This window comes from Trachurus japonicus, chromosome 4 (genome assembly GCF_045865225.1).
Source record: "Trachurus japonicus isolate A0001 chromosome 4, Traja_1.0".
NCBI classification, from domain to species: domain Eukaryota; kingdom Metazoa; phylum Chordata; class Actinopteri; order Carangiformes; family Carangidae; genus Trachurus; species Trachurus japonicus.
The window spans coordinates 14,772,932-14,795,308 of NC_140910.1; the positions used below are offsets into that span (position 1 = coordinate 14,772,932).

Sequence of the window (22,377 nt, forward strand, 5' to 3'; positions counted from 1 at the left end):
GCTAAATGTGTTTAGTTTTCTTCCTTATGCCGCCTGGTATGATGGTTGAAGTTTGATGTATTTTAGTCATACACATTAAAATGTGATCTGTATAAGGCTTTAAAAACAGTCCAGTAATAAATAATATAATATAATAATATACATCCTCTACTGCCCTGTTTAGTAGTTCTGGTTCCTCTGAAGATGGCTTCTCTTTGACAATAATCATTTTTTAAAAGACACAGATCTAATTTGTATGTAAATGATCCTGCTTGTGTCAAGCCCTGCTTGTTGTTTTTAAAGTGAGAGCCAGGTCTCCTATAAAAGAGCTGACAAATGTTTCTATTTGGATTCAACCAAGTATAACCCTCCATTATGATAATATAATTCTTAAGGAATTGATTTTCTACTCTAAACTCTTTCCCATTAAGCATTACCCTGACCTTGTCTGCCCCTGTAACATAAGAATTGCCTCATGTCACTGATGACTTGTAATCAATGTCTACATTACAAGGAAGGTGGGAGGTGGTACCTTGGCAAACCAGCAGCTGATTGAAAGGTAGGAAAAACATAACCATTTGCTCAGAAAAACAGGCAAATGTATAAAGTATAGTCTACATGATGTGTAGTATGGTCCATTAATCACAATATGAAAGAACATACTCTACTCTAAAGGAAATGTACAGGATGCAACGAGAGAGAGTATAGGAACATATTTTATTCCAATTTAAAACATTTAAAGGAGAAGGCTATGAAAATCATTTTCATGTTTGAATGAGGTTCAGGCAACAGTGGTTGAAATGAAACATACAAAAGAGAAATATGGCTAAAATACTGTAAATCAATAACCATTAGGACCCTTTTCATGAGGGTGTTGCATGAATACAGTATCTCACCCACCCACTCCCTCCCCAACCTGACAAACACATGCAGTTAAAATGACATTTATCTTAAAAACAGCAGTTCATCATTAATCTTAAATATAGAATAAAATTGTCTTTTTTTTTTCGTTAATTAATCACATACTTAGTGTTTATTTGTTTTAAAAACAGGACCAGGAAATTCACAGGCCCTCTGATTTTTCACAACATTGGCACTTGTTAAAGAGTCTGGCTTTACAAAGAAAAGGGATTGGCACACTCATTGTACATAATTTACATTTGGTATACTTAAAAAAAGAAGAAAAAAAAATCAAACAAAAATACATTACTTTCAATTTGTACACCACTACACAAAGTTTATTTGAACTCTTTTAAAAAAGTCATCTTAAGTGGTCCTAAATACACGTGTTAAGGTGTGTCAACCTTACAAAAGGAAAAAAAAAAAGATGCAGATAGCTTTTAATATCACTGTATGTCCATCCTTCTAACCAGAATGGATCTCAAGCATAAGCAATAGCCATCAAGTGTACACACACACACACGCACGCACGCGCACACACACTCACACACACACACACACACACATACACCTTAGAGTACCAACGAGCACGCTTGAATGGACATCTAAGTTGCATGAATGCAGGCCCATTGCAGTGGTGCAGTTTCAGTGCCTTCGACCCAGGGAAAGAATACACAGTCCAATCAAGTAAGGGGGGGGAACAACAGAGAGGGGAGAATGGCAGACATGTAAACACACAGCATATTCACTCACTTGTAATTATAACCACCAAAATATTATAATGGCCATTGCAGTACCTTCACTTGGTGTTTCAATAAATACATTAATACTGAGGCTTAACACACAAGCTTCATTGGAATAAAAAACAAAACCATTTAGTAAAATTTGATTAACATTAGTTTAAATAATTGTAACCACAGATCTGGGTCAAGTTACAACAACCATTTTGAATTTTTGATGGGTATCTTTTGTGTTACTAATTGATTTGGCTTGGCACAGTGTTTTGTACTAGATTGTCGTACAAACTTTCTCCAACTTGCAGATTAAGCGAATGCAACGGGAAGGATTTTATATAACTGACCCAACTGTGCTCTGCTCCAGCTCCAATCACTGGTAGTGTAGCGATCTGACCCTTTCTGTGTTGGTTCTGCTGCTGCTATAACCAGTCAAGGCATGAAGAGAGTGAAAACTGATGCAAAGAATTTCAAAGAAGTGTGTGGTCCCTCGAGTAGTCACCTTCATTTTGTTTATCATCCTCACTGTGGCCCGTTCAAGTTCCTTCACCAGACAACAAGTTCCCTACATGAGAATGACGTTTACAAGGCTACACACCTGTTTTAAAAGTGGTCAGTTCAGGAGAATTGGGCTGTGTTTCCTCAAAGCCAAGCAACAACACCATGTCATCCCAGCAGAACACAATATTCCTTTAAAAACTCAGATTAAGTCTGTCAAATGGTTTATTTGTTCACATACCAAACTACACAAGCTCCTAATTCCAAAATGAAAAGTATGACGCACGATATTAACCTCTGCTAGCAAGTGAGTGCGGAAAGCTTCAACCTGAAAATGGGACAGACTGCTCGAGGAAAGGCTTTTTGAAATGTTGGCTGAAGCACCAAAGATAAACCCTTCACCAATCCAAGCTGAATAAACAAGATCACAGCCAGACTAAACTTGCTATGACAAGTCAGAGCCTTCTTACACCTTTCAACTCATTAAAAAGTGTGGCACCAATATATACATGTCCCTCCTTCATTAAGTGTTTCAGAATACACAGTCTAAATGTACAAGACAACAGTTTTACCAACACACGTGTGCAAGGAAGTTGCTAGAATTACTCTCACAGGGTCCATCCTACTTGAGTCAGTTGGTAGAACACACTGATCTTCCTCTGGAAAATTCACAAGAAAATTTGAAGTATAAACCTTTTGGCGAACACCTGAAGATCAGTAATCATTTCTTTGATCTTTTTATCTGACCCAGTTTTATAATTTGCACAAAAAAGGTCAAAATGTCCGAGCACTCCCTTTTTTTTCTAACTCCAACACAGGCAGGCAATCGTGGAAACACTACCAATGAGAAGATAAAGCCAAGTGTAGAAGTTAGTGTCAAGCCGAGAAGATCAGCAAACAGTTTGTGAGACAAAAAGCAGAAAGGATGTTTAGGTGCCACAGCTTGGACACTTTAAAAAATAAATGTGCTTTTGCACCTTGTGAAACCACCACTTCTTCTGACCTTAGCCATTCTCCTCCTCCAAAGGCAAAAAGAAATCAAAGAGCCGGACAGCCGCCAGACTTCTCTTGGGAATGTCATATAGGCTTCTGTGGACTGCTGCATTCCTCCCTCACTGAACATGTGGCCGTCACCCTCAGAAGGATGTCAACGCACGACACCCCCCACCCCCAATTCCTGGTTAATTAATTTCACCTTTTGCTCTATGACATCCATAGAGTCCTTTCATTTCTACCAAAGCTGCTAGTAGTAGCCCTTGTGATGAAAAAGTTATGAAAACTTACCTGAATTACATTGTGAAGACAAAAATAGCCATCTATCAACTTTCAGCTTAATGGAATATTTAAACAACTATCAGGCAAGAGACACGATATGGGATTGGTACCAATAGCCAATGCATATCTTTAAAAATTACAAAAAAAAAAAAAAAAAGCAAGCATCCTTGAACAGTTAATATTTAACAACTAAGTTTTGTCTGTTTTCATTTTCCTATTTGCATAAAGCACAAACCTGACATGTTTTTCCATTGTCAAGCATTTCAAAACAGAACTGCAACAACTAAATATATGAAGTATCATTAGAAAGATAGAACACTTGTCCATAAAATAGTTTTGATATTTTACAGCAGTATAAAATCTCCTCCCATCTCTAGGGTGGAAAAAAAAAATTGCGCTGAAACTAGGGAGGAAGTCTCATTTACTGTGTCAACAATACGTAGATCTGATTGATAAATTAGACATACAAAAAAAACAAAAAAAAAACAATTTACTCTCTTGCTATTGGTTACAGTTCATCAAATGTTGGCTGAACAATATGGCAAAAATAAAGTTGATTACAGAGAAGTCATTTGGGTGATCGAGACCAACGTGAAGCTAACGCTAGCGCAAAAGCTTTATTTCATCTACAACTGACTATTGTACTGTACTAATCTGGTATCATCATTCACATGTTGTGCACAGGAAAATTATTCTCACCATAGAAGGTAACAAAGAAAATCAATCACAGTACCAATACATGTGTGATTCAGACAACTGTCGACATGAAAGAGATGTCACACAAAGTGAGCTGTTATCAACATCTGAATGATCCAACATGAGAAAAAAATTTGCACTTAAATTTTGGCAGAACCAGTCCCTAAATATGTTGTTAGTATCTGAACCGCTTAAGGGATGAACAGGATACTGGCAACATAATTATATTTACAACAACCGTATGTGGTTTGAATTTGGCAAAGTTGATATAAAGTACGTGAATACTTGAAGTGTTGTCTATTAATTTTTTGTTTCACAATGTATGTTAACACTTTAAAATGAGGGGCAGTGTATGAGGAACATATTGTGACTCTTTCTGGAGCATTGCATTCCTTTGTGTAATCGTCTTCAACTTTAACTGGAGAACAATAGTAACCAAGAAATTAATATAGCTGAAAATATTAAGTCTGTAAGTCTACAGAGAACGAGTAGTCATCTCTGTCTAGCCCTCACTCTGTGTGAGCAGCATGAAAAATTTATTTACATTCAACAGAACTCCTGTGCTCTGGTTGGGGGAAAGGTTGGCAAATAAAAATACACAATTCAAGACCCAACGAGGGAACCAAGTACCTCACTGCACATCAGCACTGCCTGATAATATATTTCTATCATCATCATTAGTTACCCTTTGCAGATGAGCACAGTCCAAGATCTGCAGCCTGGCCTCAAGCCCTCATTCTGTAGTGTATAGCATGCATGGGTTAAATAAGAAAAGGGGAGAGAGCCCTTTGTCCGTGAAAAGCTCACTCTGCCCAGAGAAGGCCCTCTACCCACCTCGTACACACAAGCACTGGTGATAAAATAGTGGAAGGAAAGGAAAAAACGTGAGCCACGGCGAGGGTCAGAAGAGGACCAAAAGGTGTCCTGGAGCAGACCAAACCCCCAAACAGGGGGACAAAGGGAGGGAGTGTTATATTTGAGTGTGTTTCATGTGTGTTTGTGCAAGAAGAGCAATTAATAGAACCACAATACAAATTCTTTAAAAAAAAAAAAAGAAAAAAGAAGAAAAAAAAGGGCAAACCCACAGTTGAGGAGCCAAGTGGACAGAACGGAGAGAGCATGGATAGTGTTGGTCAGATAAAGTATGAAGCAATGCTTATCTCTTTGAGCAGCAGCAGCAGTGTGTTTCATGCAGATGTGTGTTTCTACAAATGGAGTCTGCATCGTGTGTGTGTGTAGGGGTGTGGAGGGCGTGAAGGTGGGGTGGGAGGGAGTGGCTGCAGGTCTCTTTGCTTGCTCTCTTTCTCTTTCTCTCTCTTTCCATTTCCCATTTACACCAGGTTGTACTCCTTGAGGTTGAGCTGCAGGATGGTGTCTTTGACGGCTGCAAAGACAAAGCGGATGTTCTCCGTGTCGGTGGCGCATGTGAAATGGGAGTAGATGATCTTGTCACTGTCTGGGTTCAAGTCCACAAACATCTTCAAGATGAACTCTCGACCCGCCTGAGCATCCCGCTGGGGACCTTGGAGAAGAATAGACCATTATGTTTAGCTGTTATGAGGCATCACAGGGCTTTTCTTGTTCTTCAATGTCAAATGAGCATTATGTAATATTAGCATTCCTCAGTAAAGGTTGAAATATGAGCATCCCTTTGAATAAACAAGATTTTAAAAAGGGGGGGATGGGGGGTTCTGGATAACATGCGCTGACCAATGGCCAGTAACTCCAGTCACTTCAAGCAGAGTCCTCTGGTTGCATTGTAGTGCAGTGTTACGACCACAAGATGTCACTCTACTTTTAAAAATGTTGAGTGAAAGTAACCAGAACAGATCGAGTTAGAGACTGAATGTAAAAAATGTGTTGAGGTGTTCATGCCAACTGTTGGGACGCAGCCTCTGTCAATGTTATGACAAAAAACAGCAAATTTGATCTTGAAAAAGAAGAAACACACAAAAAAAACTTAAAATGAAAACAACTGCCGAACCACAGCATTCGAGCCGGTGCCGACTGACGGCTCAACTTCTCACCTGTGTGGATAATTGAATAAATCCTGTACTGAAATTCACCACTGAGGCTTAACTAACAGCACGCTCCCACAATAACCAACCACTCAGGGAGGAGGTGACTGCATGAAATCTAATGTTATTAAGAATTTCAACTAACTAAAAAAAAATATATAAACAAATTACCATCAAACTCTGGGAAGTAGTCAACCAAGTGGGAATACATGATCTTCTCCTCCAGCAGGTCCTTCTTGTTGAGGAAGAGGATGACAGAGGAGTTTTGGAACCAGGGATATGTGATGATGGTCCTGAACAGAGCTTTACTCTCCTCCATACGATTCTGATGAGACAGAAACACAAGGTTAGGATACATTCATATAGCTTGATATGTACCAGTATTAATATAACATAACTAAATACAGAGTGTGCAATTGATTTTCAAGATCACTTCTAAAGAATCAACATAAGCAGCCTCAACGCTGAGGAGTGTTTTGTGTGTCTGTCAGTTACATTACTTATGCTGAGGCTGTGAAAGCAAAAACGTTGCAGGGATACCCTTGACCTTGTTTGATGTCTATCTGTATCTGCATTAGAGGAAACTCTGCACACGCAGCTGAACAGAGCTCATAGCAGCAACAGGCAGAAGCTGAGTGATTTATACTAAAACTTCACCCTGAGCTGTATTTTGGTCGCCTTCTGTTTGGAGTGGAGGAGCAGGGGGGATCTTTGCAGTGGTGCCACATGAGAAATTCATTAGAAAATAGATAAGCAGCAATCCTGACAGCAGCAAAAAATACTAGCAGGGATAATAAAAGTGTAGCCAAATGAAACTAACCTTCAATTTCTTTTCAAATACAAAGGCCAACTAAAACAAAAAGGCAGTAAGAGTGTATATTTACCAAAACCTGCTATAATGTGATACTTTATCTTAAAATTGCTAGCATCACATGCTCATTGCTAGCATGGAGTTGTAGTTACAGATTAGAAACACTCAATATTGTTGAATGACATGAGACCTTTCCTGTTATGGCAATTAGTCATGTCTCTAATGCATGATTTATTGCTCCCAACAAAACTGTACACAAAATAGTCAAACAAGTGGATTTGGATGCCTGCGCATGTAAAATAAAACAGAAGAGATACTTTGTTATCATTGCAATTTACACAACAATTAAAAGGAGGTGCATCCTCTGTAGTGTAAAAAGTTAAAAGCAGCTGAACTTAAGTCTAAAAACTGCTGCTAAACATGACTATTTCCTCTTTTTGATTTAGACACCTTGCCAGTTTCACTCCTGCAGTTTTTGGCAAGTAGTAACATGATCCTGGCCAGACCTGACCCGATGAAATCAAAGATGTTTGAAAACAATTTCATCGGGCCCTGAGTGGTCGAGGTCTTGGTCCTGAGCCTGTCAGCACCACAGGATAATCTCAGCAGACTGTGAAGCCTGAACAGAGACCGGCCTTGCCTCAGCCACAGAGCAGTGAGAAATAGAGGTTAAAGGGATACTTCACCAATTGTCTACTCACCATCATGCCAAGGAAGGGTTCTGAGAACTTTCGGCGTCATCAAAACACTTTTGGAGTTCCAGTGGGGGTCCGACTGGCAACGGTTTTACATGTAATGGTGGTGGATTGTGCCCACTTTTTAATCGTCCAAAACACACACTAAACATCCAAATACCTCCATACTGTTGGTCCGTACTGACCCAAGTGTCCTGAAGCTGGAAAAAAATAATTTGATCTCTGTTTTTAGCCTTGTTGTAGCTCGATGTGCGAGATTTGCTGCGAGATGTTTACATCATACATCCAATGGTTTACAATGACGAACAAACATCTCGCAAGAAATCTCGCACATGCGCACAAACATCAACAGAGCCACTGGGAGTTACTGCTACAACAAGTCTAAAAACAGAGATCAAATTAATTTTTTGCAAACAAATTTTTCAAGTTGCTGCTGCAGGAGACTTCAGTACGGACGAGCAGTATGGAGGTATTTGGATGTTTCATAGTGTGTGTTTTGCACAATTCAAAAGTGAGCACAATCCACCATTATATGAAAATCCGTTGTCAGCCGGACACCCCACTGGAACTCCAAAAGTTCTCTGATCCCTTCCTTGGCATGACGATGAGTAGAAAATTGGTGATTTATTGATTTTGGGTGAAGAATCCCTTTAACAATGGTGTCAAATTGTCCTGATGGTGCTCACCACCTGGGACCATATACGCATCACAAGCATGGACAGCAAATTAATGAACCTACAAAAAAAAAAGAAAAAAGAAAAGCCTATTTCCTGTCCTTGTGTGTCCAATAAGGCCTCACACCTGAGCAGGCCCAGTGCAGATGTGGCCCAGCACATGTGAGTGTAATTAACAAACTGTTGCCTCTGAGTGGACGAATATCAACCATGGTAAATTGTTGGCCATGCAGCTGGAGTGATGTACAGCAGATACAGTGAAGTCGAGCTGGCAGCTGGGCCTGGTTTATGAAACCCAGTTATGACCAGGTCAGAGAAAGGGTTTGTTGTCAGGAGAGGAGTAGAGGGCATGCAGGGGCTGATCTCATTAGCTTTATTAGCGATAATTCTATCTGAACAGTCAGAGGAGACGGAGCCGACGACATGGGCAAACAAATTATCTGTGGAGTAAACAGAGGACCTCTATTCTGATTGTTGTGAGCGACTCTTCGATAACTATTACTGTGGATTACTTTGGTATTTGGTATTTGTATTACTTTGGTGGTAGCACCAAAGATGTGCCCACCCTGACCAACTGGTTTGTTCTACTAAAGTGTTTTTTCAGTGACTGTGATGTTTTGTGGTTCAATAGAATATTACAATTGTCAAATTGCATTCTCATTTACTAAAAAAAGTTTAAAGTTATGGTTTGCAAATCAGTTACAACCTGCCATGTCTTGTGATGGCATGTCGGAAAACAACTATGTACAATCAGTGTCCAGATGTGGTGCACACACTCAACAATTCACAATTCATTTATTTCTGTGCGAGTCTCACCTCGTTGTCCGACTCCACCAGCACCTGGTCGTACTCGCTGAGCGCTACTAGGAACATGATGGAGGTGACGTTCTCAAAGCAGTGGATCCACTTCCTCCTCTCTGACCTCTGACCTCCAACATCCACCATCCTGATGAGAACATGATGGGATGAGACCGAGGGCCACCAAACAATTGGCCAAAAAGAGTCCAAGTAAAGACAAGAGAGATAAATTACAATTAGCACTGTATCTACCACTCAGTCTTGTAAGCATGCATTTCAACCACCACGACAAAGATTCAACTTTTGCTTAATCTTTGGAAGTTCCATGGGTGTCAAACAAATTCAGCTAGAACCACAGAATATCATGTATAAATGTCTCATTTCTAAATAAGACATCACATTTAATTTAAAAAGTTTTAAAGTTCAGAAAGGAGCCACAAAGGAAACCCTGAAGTGATTCATACAGGGTTAGGAACAAGCCAAGGATCTGAGTCACTTCAGGGCAAGGGGTGTGATTTTCCTGCAGAAAATGTTGCAGTGGAAACAGGCTCCCATTTTGTGAAATTTCACTTGAATTTGTCAAGATAAAATCGAACGACTCTAGTTGTGGTTCAAACCAAACACCCTTTTATACACTGAGAAAATAAAAGAGAGGAAACGTGAGCAGAGGGGCTGCAGTGTGAATCACACAGTACGTTTACATGCACAGCTTAATCGAGCTATGCTTAAAATTCGATTTTGCCGTCTAATCGGACTTCTGTCCTTGTCCCAGTTTACATGCAACTGAGAAAATCGAATAACTGACGGGAACGTGTCCTCCTCCTCAACACCAGGTGGCGATGATGCGTCGTTTCAGCGGGTTAATACGGCCCCTTTTCCGGTTGACCTATTAGCCAGGCGGCAGACCGGCATTTTCGAACAACAGCGAGATGGTTAATCGTACGGCTTTGTTCATCTCGAACGTAATGTGCACGTTAATTAGTGTGCAGATAAAGTGCACGCTATCCCTCGTGGTCATGGTGGTTTCGAGAAGCAGACAAGAACGGCGTAACCCTATAACCATAGCTTCTGCGACCGGCTTTCTTGGATGTTTTTGTTCCGGGGTCTTACACCAGCGTGGGGGGTGTGGAGCAGGTGCGCATGCGTTGTCCAGTTAAACTCTGATTACAGCGTATACATGCCGGAGAAAGTCGAATTCCAATCACATTATCTGGGTGTCTTAATCGGAGTTGGAGAACTTTGATATTAGTGGGACTAACGTGTATACATGCACTCAGTTGTCCAGTTTTAGTCGGACTTGGGCAATAATTTGGTTTTCTCAAGTGTCATGTAAACGTACTGACAGAGGACAGAGAAGTGTATGTGTGTACAAACAATGCCATCCCTCTCTCCCTTCCCTTAAAGCAGATGCTGAAGACTCCATGCAGGGGACAGGAAGTAAATCTGCTGAATATTAACCTGTTTAGTGACTATAAAAGGTGCTTAATGGAAAAAATAAGTGCTGGAGCAATGCATAAAGGTTGGAGGAGGCACTGAAGAATGCCAGAAAATAAGGGAATATATGAAATTATATGTTAGTTTTGATTCTGGGGCTGGATACCCAGATCAACTGAGTTTTTAACTTTACATTATTAAAATCATAACGGTATTAAATTAAAATGAAGACCCTAATGGACCCAATAAGAATGGAAAAGGGGCAAAATATAAAGACCACTGAAAAAAGTGCTCATTACTTATGTGAGTTTAAGTTTCAGCTGAACAGATAAGTTCACAGAGGAGGCGATATGATTCTACAACTACTCCGTGGAAGTTTGATCACACAAAACAAAGGTGAACTCAGTCAGTACGTCTGCCAGAAGGAGGGGGGGGGCATTGATAAATGGAGTCCTCTAGAAGAGCCATCCTAAAATAAAACTCCTTCACATCAGACGACCTCCTTTTTTTCCTCTAGCAAGGATGAGTGACCTACTTAGTACGATAAGCTCTCCTATGCTGGATAAGCCAAGTGAAATGACATTTTCTGTGACTTCAAAAGCCAATTAAAAGAGAAGGAAGCAAGCCTAATGGAGATGTTTGTCTATGAAAGGCTTCCTTGTTGTAGCTACGGCCCCGTCAGCTGCAAGCAGAAGCAGTTTAATCCCACATGTGCTTGTTACTATCCACATATTGGGCTGGGGTACTTCTCATCCTGCATCAAGTGTGCTCAATGTTTAATTACAGGAATATGACAACACATACGCATAGATGGCGAAATTAAGAAACCGCAATAATCACTCTCATCTTTCAATAAAGCCTGACACCTCACATTTATACCAGTTCATATGCGGATTTTTGGCCCTTAACATAAAATTGATGTCATTTAGAGCACGTAGTGATTCACCATCAGCAGCACAGCCAAGCAGTGTAGAGCCTATCGGCTAGCTGCAGCAGGGCAGCTGGGAACCTCTTCAGCACAACGTCATTGCAAGCAGAGTTATTTCTAGCCTTGCCAAGCGTAGGAGGGGGCTGACATGATGGCTTCCTATTGATTTGCACTCTTCTGTAATCACTCTTCTTGCCTGGGTCCATCTCTATCTCCTCATCTTCTCTCTTTTTTGCAAGTGAAAGAAGAAGGGAAGGGCTCTGTGTATTGGTGGCAAGTCCAACGACTGCCTTCGCGCCAAGTCCTAGGGGCTGTGTCTCTGGGCAACAGAAAAGCTGGGACTACCATGTACAAGTACTGCCTTTTAGTTTCTAGATTTGCATGTTTATGACCCTTCAAGCTTAGGATTCTTTATGAACATCCATATAAAAGTACTCCTTATGAAGTCCTGTCTTTAGGAAGTAATGTAGATTCTATCTATTGAGAGAGAGAGAAACTAGGAATACAGTTAAACTTCTTTCAGTTTCTCAGTTAATTATTTTTTTCTTGAATAGTAGCTGCTCAAGGAGTGTTATGCATTAGTACAACACCACACTTGTTGTTACCACGGTAACCTTGTATGTCACCAAATCAGTATGAACTGAAATCTTAACATTTACAACTTTTCAGGACGGCATTAATCAATGATCAAAATAGTTCAGATGTTTTTGGTTGATAATCTAGTAGCCTAATTATTTCAGGTTGAGTTGAAATATTACATATTGAATATAGTGCAAATAGCAGAATAAAATGGCGACATTTTCAGACATAGGGTTTAAATACACACATGGGGGCATAACACGTCGGAAACACATAAACATGTTGATTCAGACTTCAGTGGGCGACTTGAATTTCAAACCGAACAAAATAAAAAAAATGGGGGGTTAGTAAAAAAAATAGTACAGTTCTTCTTCTACCTGAAAATGATGCTTTGCAAGTCGAAAGGGTATTCTATGATCCCAGTGGTTGGGATTCGAACCCTAAGCACATCTTGTTGGGTTGGTAGATAGGACGATTCTGCAATACGATCCAGATCACTTAGATAGCTAGAGACAGGAAGGACAACACAGGACATAGGAAGGAAAGAAAAAGTGAAGCATATACAGCAAACCCCCTCCAAAAGCAAGTGGAACAGTCCAGATGTAACAAAGAAAAAACATTCCCAAGAGTTATGAGGGGATTAGGTGACATTTAGTACCACCACCCCACAAATTTTCTCTTGGAAATTTAGCTTCTCCCCTGATGGCAGCTCTCAAAGCTCTCAACTACCCACCGGTCCCCCTCAAAGTGCTCATCGTGAAGGTTTGCAAGTTTAGGGCAAACAGCAACTTTAAACTCGCCCTCAAAGGAATGATTTAGCACAGGGAGGCCAAGAGGCTTCGACTGTGTGGGTGAAAATAAAACTGCCGTTCTGTGATGACGGGAGGACTGGGGCCTGTTTTTGAGGGCCAGTCTTTGAGAGTCCACCATCAGGGATGCGTTGAAGTGCCGAGCCTTGCTGTGCAGCACAGGGGAGATGGAGATAGCGGCATCGACGGTTTCCAACTGACTGACCAACTGTCAAGCAGCTGGCCACCCAGCGGCAGCATCAGCAGCAGCACTTGACGCCAGTACCTGAAGATAATATTCTCCAGGTCAAATGGGTACTCAATGATGCCGGTGGTGGGCACTCGAACCCGCAGCACATCCTGCTGAGTGGGCACGTACCCCTGTGTTGCTATTCGCTCTAAATCACTAAGGTAACTGTGGAGGGGGAGGGAACATATGACAGAGATGCACATGTAGGCAAACCACCAGCCTCAAAGGTATGAGAGCACACACACACACACTCTATATGCTCTGTAAAGATACATAAATAGTTGCTTTCTGTCAAAAATATACTGTTACAAAAATAAACATTAATATAAGCAGTAAAATACAGAAATAAGACTATGTATAAGCTTGAATGATCTCAGTCCTCCATCTTTTAGAGAGTCTGAAATGGACTGATGCAGGTTGCTGCGATATCATCAGTTGTTTATAAACCACTAAAACGTGTTTCCTTTCCTCCACTTGAGTGCAAGTCAGAAAGCTATACAAAAAATGTAGAGGCTGCTCTGTCATTTCCACACACAGAGTAAATAACCAGTCATTCAACATAGACGTACTATTTGGTTGAGTCGGAGAGCTGGTACTCTCTCCTGCGGTCATAGGCCTCCTGGATGCCAGGATCGGCCCACAGCATTTTTATCGCTCCGATGTACGGCTGATCAAATGATGACACTTTCTCCACGTCCACCTCACGCACCAGCTGGGCATTATTCTGAGAGGAAAGGAACAAAGCAAAGGAGAAAACTTTGATACAGTATTTTGACACTGTGCCTTTAGATTTTATGTAGAACTAAATCCATCACTAATTGCTGTGTAAATACAAAATATTTCCAAAAGTATCTAAGACGTGTTTTTTTTAATAAATGGTTTTCTTTTTTATATCCAAGTGAACATATTTATGTTGTGAACACATTCACAACCTCAGTAGTGCTACAGTGCTGACTTTAAAATGTCCTTTTCATTCAGCATTGATGGTAAACTGTCACAGGCCACAGTTCACTGGAGGTTAGCAGTTCCATTTACTTTACATCCTATTTTACTGCCAGATTTATGATCTATTTAAATGTGGTTTGCATGAGATAAACTGGGCATACAAGTGCTGGACTGAGCAGTTAGGCACAGTGATTACTAGTCATACTGACAGTGGCCTGGCAATTCATGGTAGACTGACTGAGAATTCACACTTAAGCCTACCACACACATAAAGATAATCTGGCTGATTTTGCTCCGATTTTCTCCCTTCCGACCACGGACAAAAATCGCCCGATTATCTTAGGCTCTTAAGATTGTCTTATGAGATTCTCCTGTGGTGTTTTAAAATTTTAATTCTCCTGACAATCGGCTCGTAAAATGGTCGGCGCCGACAATTGTAAATATTAAACATGTTCAATATTTACGATTGTCGGCCCGACAATCGGGACCGTTTGGATCAAAAGTCGGTTTGTGTGTGGGGGAAGCCGACAATCCCAAGTCACCGTATCCGCGGAATGTGACGTGAAATTGAATCTAACCAATAAAGAAGCGAGCTGACTGCAGAACACGTAACCAGTGTGTCTACCGTCTCTATGGCTACCACCAACAAAGTACGTCAGATCCCGTTTGATCACGCAAGATTTCTGGCGTGGGGGACGAGATTCTAGTGTGTCATCAGACAAATCTTCATGTGTGTGGTGTGCTGTATTTGGAATATCGGAGCACACAACATGATCAAAACTGATTTTTCATTTTCATATGTGGGGTCTCTCACTGATAAAAAATTGGTTGAGATTTATAAAATCTTTATGTGTGTACCAGGCTTAAGACACGGAGGAGTCTTTGTGTCTTGGATAAAATCTTTTTGTCCATTAGCAATACACCAAACTTCATCCTGCTTATCAGTTAGCCAGCCCACTAATAGACTGAACAGTAGCAACAGTTGTAACCAACTAACCAAACCAGGGGTGGGCGATATGACCATATTAGATTGTGAAGGATTAGAGCATGTTGACGATCTGCCAAGCAGAGAGACTGTAGTATCGTCTATAGGGCACACTCTATCCATTGCTGTTCTATGATCTTACACAGACACATCAGGTTTTTTCTTCCCTCAGCAAAATCATACTATTTGCTAGTCTGCCTCATGCCCACCCTTGAGACACGGCAATTAAACATCATCATAGCGAACTACAGGTAGTGGCTCAGATTTCTCATTCCCCACCTGTGTGATTCAGAGTGTACTGGGATAATCAACCTTGAATGAACGAGCAATATGGAAAAAAAACTCTGCTCGTATCCACAAAGCGGCGGCTCTATGTTGGGCACTGGGCCGATTTCACACATTTGACTTGGTATCATTCATGTGGCGATATGTCCAATTCAATTCTGCATCATGACAGCTCTAAGCTTTAAGTCAGTCTCACAATTAAAACAAAAACGCTAAAAATCAGATAAGTGAATCAGACAAATTGCCTTTTCTATTCCACTTTATTATTTAAGAGTTTAAGGATTGTGTTTTTTATGTATGTTTCTATTATTACATAGCCAATGTTAGCATGAACAGCTATTTACCTAAAAATAGCTTGTAAGAGCCAAAATTATGACGATAACCAAGTGAACTCACATCAGACCCTGAATCAAATGTTTTTTATGCACAAACATGTGACATAATTTATTCTAAAATTAGCCACCCCCACTTTTCAACAAGACATTTTTGTACATTCTTGTACAACCCCAGTCATAAAAAGAGGATGATTGAGAAAATAAGCTCAGGAGCTTATAACAAATGTACACATGCCACACATACCATTAAGCATCTGGATGTACCGGTATGTACATTTGTTTCAATAATAGCTCACAACAATATTTTCACCGCAGCGCTCGACAGTACGTACCTTGTTTTGTTCATACTTGAACGGGATCTTGAGCGTCTCCGTTGCGCGGATCATGGACTGCATGGAGGTGAAGATGTTCTGGTACACCAGTTTGGTAAAGCCCTTCTTGTCTTCATCTGTGTAGCCTGACCCATGGATTATTCTCATCTGCTTGATGAAAGTGCTCTTGCCACTCTCTCCAGTACCTGAGAAGAAGAGACAAAAACATACAATGTTCGTGGTCAGAGGTAGATATGCAGCAATGCTGATAGTGAGTGAGTGAAAAGCTACAGATGCTTGCTACTTTTGCCAGGACTCTGGAACAAATAACAAAGTTATAATCACCTGTTGTAATCACTAAAATGAGATGTGGTAATTCTTGTGTGCAGATGTAAATGAGAAAAATATTGGGTATAATGTGAAACCTGGTAAATGAGACAGTGAGAGGAATAAATAACTATGTACTGAATTCAGACACTTTTCTTTGAAAGGACAGCCTAGGAAATTAATTTAAACAAAAAGGCAAAATAAAATAAGGACTCAAGGGTGCTCTCTGCTCAACAGGGTGATTAAAGTGTGACTCTAACTTGGTCATATTGTAGCATTTTTTTTAAAAAAATCGTATTTCTGTGATAAAAAAAAACTGATCTGTCTTTTCAACAGAGCGACCTTGTCTCCCCACCTACACCCTAGTGCTGATATACAAGACTGTGAAAGAATCCGCACCATCATGCCCCCAGGCAGTGGTCCAGACCTCAATACCAAACCCAGTCTCTGTGTTTTACCAATACAGGCTGCTCTGCTGAACTGGTCATTTTTTCACATGGTGTCAGCTCCCGGTTCACAGTAAAATGTTCCCATGTGTACTCACACATGGGAAAAAAAACTATGTGTCCTCCAGTGTTTTCTTTTTATTGTTACTATACTGGGGCACTTGGGGGCAGAATGGCCTCCACATGTAATTCTGATGTAATGTAAGAGTTGCATAACTTAGTGTAAGTGACTCTAGATAAGACTTAAAGCCTAAAATATATGACAAACATGTCTGTGTCTAAATGTGGTCTAGCCATTTCCTGCAAATCAAAAAGCATCTTGTCATCTAAGTTCTAGTGTCCTGAGATGTGCCTTGCATGGTATTGGTTGTGGTTTGGTCACTGGCCCGACTGCCAGTCTGGGTAAGAGGAGCAGTCCCAAGTAACCAGATGAGGGCTGCACGGCTCACCTCAGCTCGACAAAGAGCTGGGTAAACTGAGTTCACTCCTCCATTTTTGTATCACAGTGACCATGCATATGCACATGTGCATAAAAGACACAGACAGAAAAAAAGACAACTTGCACATGCGAGGGAAAGAGACACACTGAGCCCCACAGATCCTTCTCACACACACCAACATCTCCATGAGAGCTTCCACCGCAGGCTCTGTATCTTTATATGGGCATATTCTGTGAGCAAACTACCACTCTAGGCTTAGGAGATGCCAGAGTCAGAATGAAGGCATCAGAGCTTTGTATACTGTGGTAATCAACCACAGAGGAACATTCAGAAGACAAGGCAGGAAACCCAAACTCAACCTCTAGTTTCACTGTACAGCTCTCTCTCTCTCTGTCTGTGTAACAATCCTCTTCGATTCCACCCCCATTTCACCACCTATTTTCTTCCCCTACAACCCTCCTCCAGCTCTCTGCTTCTCACCTCTCCATCTCACTTCTCCCAACATTCATGTCTGAGCTGCTGCAGTTTCAGCTACAGTACACTCTCTGGTCTAGACCTTCGACATGTCTTTACTCTACTAAACCCTGGTTGCAACTGACAATTATACTTTTTCTATTTAGCAAAAAAGTCTTTAGTTTATGAATTTAAAAAAAATACACATGCCAATCATGGGTTAACAAAAGTAACTGTGATGTGACAGTGTGTAGTTTGATCAATTGAAAAATAATTGAAAAATAAAGTAGATATGGAAAGGATGTGTGTGTGTGTGTGGGGGGGGGGGCTCACAGTGACAAATATTAAAAAGATGATTTGGCACAGCCTGTTTTTGTGTCAGTTTTTTTTTTCCAATGATCTTTCAATGAGCAAAGTACAATGTAATACTCCCACAGACCAAAAGACTGCAGCCTGAAGAACAATTTCATGCAAATGGATGATTAATTAACACACAAGTGGACACTGAAACACAAAACATAGGTTCTGCTACATCTGCATAGCTGTGAGTGTCATCATTAGTGATGTTCCTGATGATTAATTTCCCTGTCGATTCAATTGGCAATTTAACATTTGGATGAGTTGACTGGTCCTAAAGCAAGAAGACACTCATTAAACAGTCACATTTCCAGGGTGAGCTGTGTTACATTTTCAGAGCAAGCTGGATCACAGTGTTTGAGGCTGTACTCTGGCACAGCAGTGCCTTTTCCTAAATACTAATGATCATCACCATGTTAACATGCTCACAGTGATGAAGCAAACATGCTAATGTTTAGCAAGTATATTTACCATGTTCACCGACTGAGTTAAGTGAGTCAGCAGCACGCTGTCATTTGCAAATAACCACTACGTAAACCTGCAGAAATTTAGTCATCAGGGATTATCTGTTGAGCAAATAAATAAAGTTTTGGCAGCTCATTGAGATATTTCACTCAAAGCGAAAACTCTGAGCCAAGCCGACTAGTGACACTGATAATGTTTACAGCTAGACTGTCTGAGCAAAGCTGTAGTGGCTGATTAGATAAATGGAATGTGCTCTGAGTTATAAAGTACAGCTGGTATTCCCAAGACAAAGTAGCTGAAATGTCTTCGAAGGATGACTAGAGTCAAGTTTGACTGTCGCTGACTGAAGAGCACAGTTGAGTGTACAGTGAAGGAGTGCCCCGAGCGCTGCCTGCCCCCTAACCAGACAGGATCTTTCACTGTGGAGAGCAGGTCAGGCAACATTGGAGTTTCCCCTTCAGACAAAGTATGTCTTTGACAGAGGGACATAAATAGCAGTTGTTAAGAAACAGCACGGGAGAGTTCGCTTTCTCAATGACTAAAGCTGAGCAGAGTTAGTGGGATGTGAGGGGCAGTCAGTGCAAGTAAAAAATTAAAATTCAGACGATATTTTCCCTGCTTTATTGTTCTTCACTTGCTGTAGATAGAGGCAGGTTTCAAACTATCAAGCAGAAAAATGCAGGAAGTGGACACTGGATAAATACAACATCCATGTGGGTTAATTGTGTACGCGTGTGTTGGCGTATCCATGTGTATTTGAATTTTCCAAGCACACACACACACGACCAGAGGAGAGGGGCAAGTCTTGCAGGCATGATCAGCTTAATTCAACAGATCTCATTGTTCTCCTGCCTAACTGGAAAACCCAGCAGAAGCATTTCTCACGGACAAGCTACTGTACATTCACTGGAGCTACTCCTGAGGGGTAATGTTAGTTCCCATGGCAACTCCTGCTCTGGACTCATAAATACATGGCAGAAAACACCAGCTGATGGGCCCAGCTGATAGGCTTCAGTACGTCTCCACAGTGCAGAGCCAAACATGCAACTTTAGCGTGCATTTTTTAATCCCACAACGTCCTCTGCCACTACTCTCCTCCCAGGCAAAGGGAATTACAAAGGAAGCAAACAAGTGAAATTAAGATTTGAATCTCATGCATCTTATTTACTGAAATTTCTACCGGAAATCATTTCAAAGACGGGAATTCAGACCACATATATTTGGATAGATGGTTTTTACAGTAACATAGCCTATAAATTATGTTTATTAGTTTCAACATCATGTATTCAGTGGTGATTTAGTTTCACAATTCAGTACTTAGTTGACAAAAGATTCAAATTATTATGGCTACTATTTGCCCCCCCAAAAAAGATACACCATGCATGCTGGTGAGAAATGTCTTAGCACAAAACTTGTAAAAAAAAAATTTTTTAAAAGCAACCCAATCAATTAAAAGCATTGGTCAAAGACCAAAATTTTTTAAAGATTAATTTAACTTTTTGCCTCGATTACGATGAATGACCTATTATCACAAGCTGCTCGCTCTGCACAGCTGGCTTGGTGTTGGAGTTTTCTCTCCCTGTCTCTTCCATGTAGCGGATAGGATGGGGTGGTGTCACGTGACTGCACAGCCAGTAGTGTGTTTTTCAGGGGGATCGTGCATCAGTAGTAGAGAGAATTCCTAAAGGGAGACCGAAATAACCGACACGGTCAGGATTACGTCGGTTAGAGGCTCTAAATGGCGGTTTTGATTATTTTTCGATTAATTTCCCAGCCCTACCAAGGTCATATCCCTGCTATGGTGTCAGCTTCCAAAAGCGACCACTCCTACCTTTCCCATGGTGCAACCTAGAAGTATCTTTACATAGGGCCCTCACTGCTTGTTTAAGTATGTGGTCACAGTTTAAAACAAAAGCAGTACCAATAGTCTGTAATTTAAGAAAATCCCTGACAATGAAACAAGGTTCCTCCCCTCCCCAAAGAGTTATGTCATTGGACGACACAGCACATCAAATTACAGTCAGCCATCTCTGCTTTTCTACAAGCAAAATAAGAGGTGTTCCCCTGCGGCCAAAATGCACTTAAGACGCAGCGACAAAACATGTGAAATGAGGCCAAAAGTTGAAAGATTATGTCCACTTGATAGTGCATTCATATACATAACAGATAAAGCACTGGCTTCACAACATGGGGCCGATAAGAACCAACAAAGGCTTACCAGAAAACCTCAAGCCATTTTGAAATCCCCAACACAGCAAAGTGAGGAGAAGCCCAATAATCACAGAGCCGTGACCGTTAACCGAGGCAGAACCGTGTCACTCTGGCCACATCATGCACTGACCAGGGCATTAGTCATTCTGCTAAATAACCATTAACTCACAAAGACCGGGAGAAAATAGTTTAAACAGATCCGTTTCATTGGTTCGGGCCAGCTGGAGGCCACAGCAGACATTTCAGCTCCGGTTTACATGAAGACTAATAACTTGAAGCAGAGTTTGGCATCCACGTTGAAAGGGAAAGAACAAAAGGGAGTCGAGGAGACAAGAGGGAGGTGCAAAGTGTGACAGAGTGGGGGAGAGGGGCGCTCTGAGTAAATGATTCCTTAAAACTTCCCCAAGCACATCAAACAGGAAGCTATGTCCACTTGAGCTCAGTGTTGGGAAAGGCTTGCTGAAGGCCTGTCTGACTGTGTGGAGCTAAATGACTGAATGACTGTCTAGAGGCCTGTTCCACCGGCAGGAACTTTTCCAATAACATTTTTCAGAACCTAAGCTCTATTTTAACCAGAGGAGCTTCGTTCTAGGATTCGTTCCTTGGTCATTGTTTCCAAATCCCAAAAGACTCATTCTCCATAATGCACTTGCGTTGGCAGAGGAACTACTGAGGTGAACCTTGTCATACTTGCCATCATTGAGATGTCTATTTTTTCCAATAGAAAGCATCAAAATGAGGCACTGGTGGAAAGTAATCAGATACATAATTGTATTGAACTCTAAGGTAATTCACCACTAAATGTTAAGGGAAAGATGTACTTTTCATTCCACTGGATTTCTTTGAAAGCTAGAATTAGATATCTAATAACAATCAAAAAAAAAAAATCAATGGGTGCTCAACTGGATTGAGGTCTAGTGACCATGAAGGCCAAAGGTATGATTCATATTTTTATGAGCATAACTCTATGAAGGGCATCCTTACATCCCATATGAAGATCTTTAATTTATTCATAGTAATTAGCAAAGAAGAAAAAAAAACACAGAGCAGATCCCCGCTACTGACTGGAGTGGTTGGTTTTCCTTGAACAAACATCACACTAGCACAAGTTAGTCACAGATCACCCCATAAATACTTTATGAACACCTATGCCATTGACTACCAAATATGCTTAGTTTGTGGTTCTTGAGATGTGGTGGAAAGTACATGACAGGCTTTAAGATCCTGGGGCTAGCTTAGTTCCTCACTAAAACACAAATTGCAAACTTCACTGTCTGACAGGACTGGCTGGCTGACTGATGGCACCAGTCCAGATCTGTAATGGCCCAGACTACAGGAAGTTTAGGTCAACTTATACACAATACTACGCTCTCAACAGTTGGAGGAGTAATCTGGTTAAGGACCTTAATCAGTACCAATGTTCAGCACAGATTATTTGCTGATGCAATTAGCTTTTATTTAGCTTTTCCCCCCTTTTTGTCTAATTGCAAAGTATTACTAATGCCAAGACAAGTTGTTGCACCACAGTCTGTTTTGTTTACATCTGTTTCGTGATGAAATCACGTGAGATGAGATCACATGAGGTGGTTCATTGCTCCCTGTGGCATGATAATCTTAATAATTGCCATGTGGTGTGTATAGTAGTGTGTGATGTGACATTATTTTCAAAACTTTTGTGCACATGTTTGAAATTAAAGACAAGAAAAACTGAAGTTTTTCCTGATGTGCGTGATCCAAACCAATTTCAAATCGGTTAAATC

The 22,377-nt window shown here is 40.8% G+C and overlaps 1 protein-coding gene across 3 annotated transcripts in view; it reads right to left on the bottom strand.

Moving 5' to 3' along the window:
• Nucleotides 1–677: 677 nt before the first annotated feature.
• The window catches only part of LOC146988650 (guanine nucleotide-binding protein subunit alpha-11), a 34,385-nt gene continuing 12,685 nt past the window's right edge, over nt 678–22,377 (bottom strand). Inside the window, exons 2-8 of one of the 3 annotated variants that reach the window (XM_085774198.1) lie at nt 15,940–16,124; nt 13,627–13,781; nt 13,094–13,222; nt 12,397–12,525; nt 9,097–9,226; nt 6,272–6,425; nt 3,992–5,604 (exon numbers count right to left, since the gene is read on the bottom strand). In XM_085774198.1, coding sequence (XP_085630324.1) covers nt 5,414–5,604; nt 6,272–6,425; nt 9,097–9,226; nt 12,397–12,525; nt 13,094–13,222; nt 13,627–13,781; nt 15,940–16,124 — 1,073 coding nt within the window. In that variant the 3' untranslated portion in view covers nt 3,992–5,413. Of the gene's footprint in view, nt 5,605–6,271; nt 6,426–9,096; nt 9,227–12,396; nt 12,526–13,093; nt 13,223–13,626; nt 13,782–15,939; nt 16,125–22,377 lie in introns of all 3 variants that reach the window. The other 2 variants (XM_085774199.1, XM_085774200.1) reach the window with 2 other exon arrangements.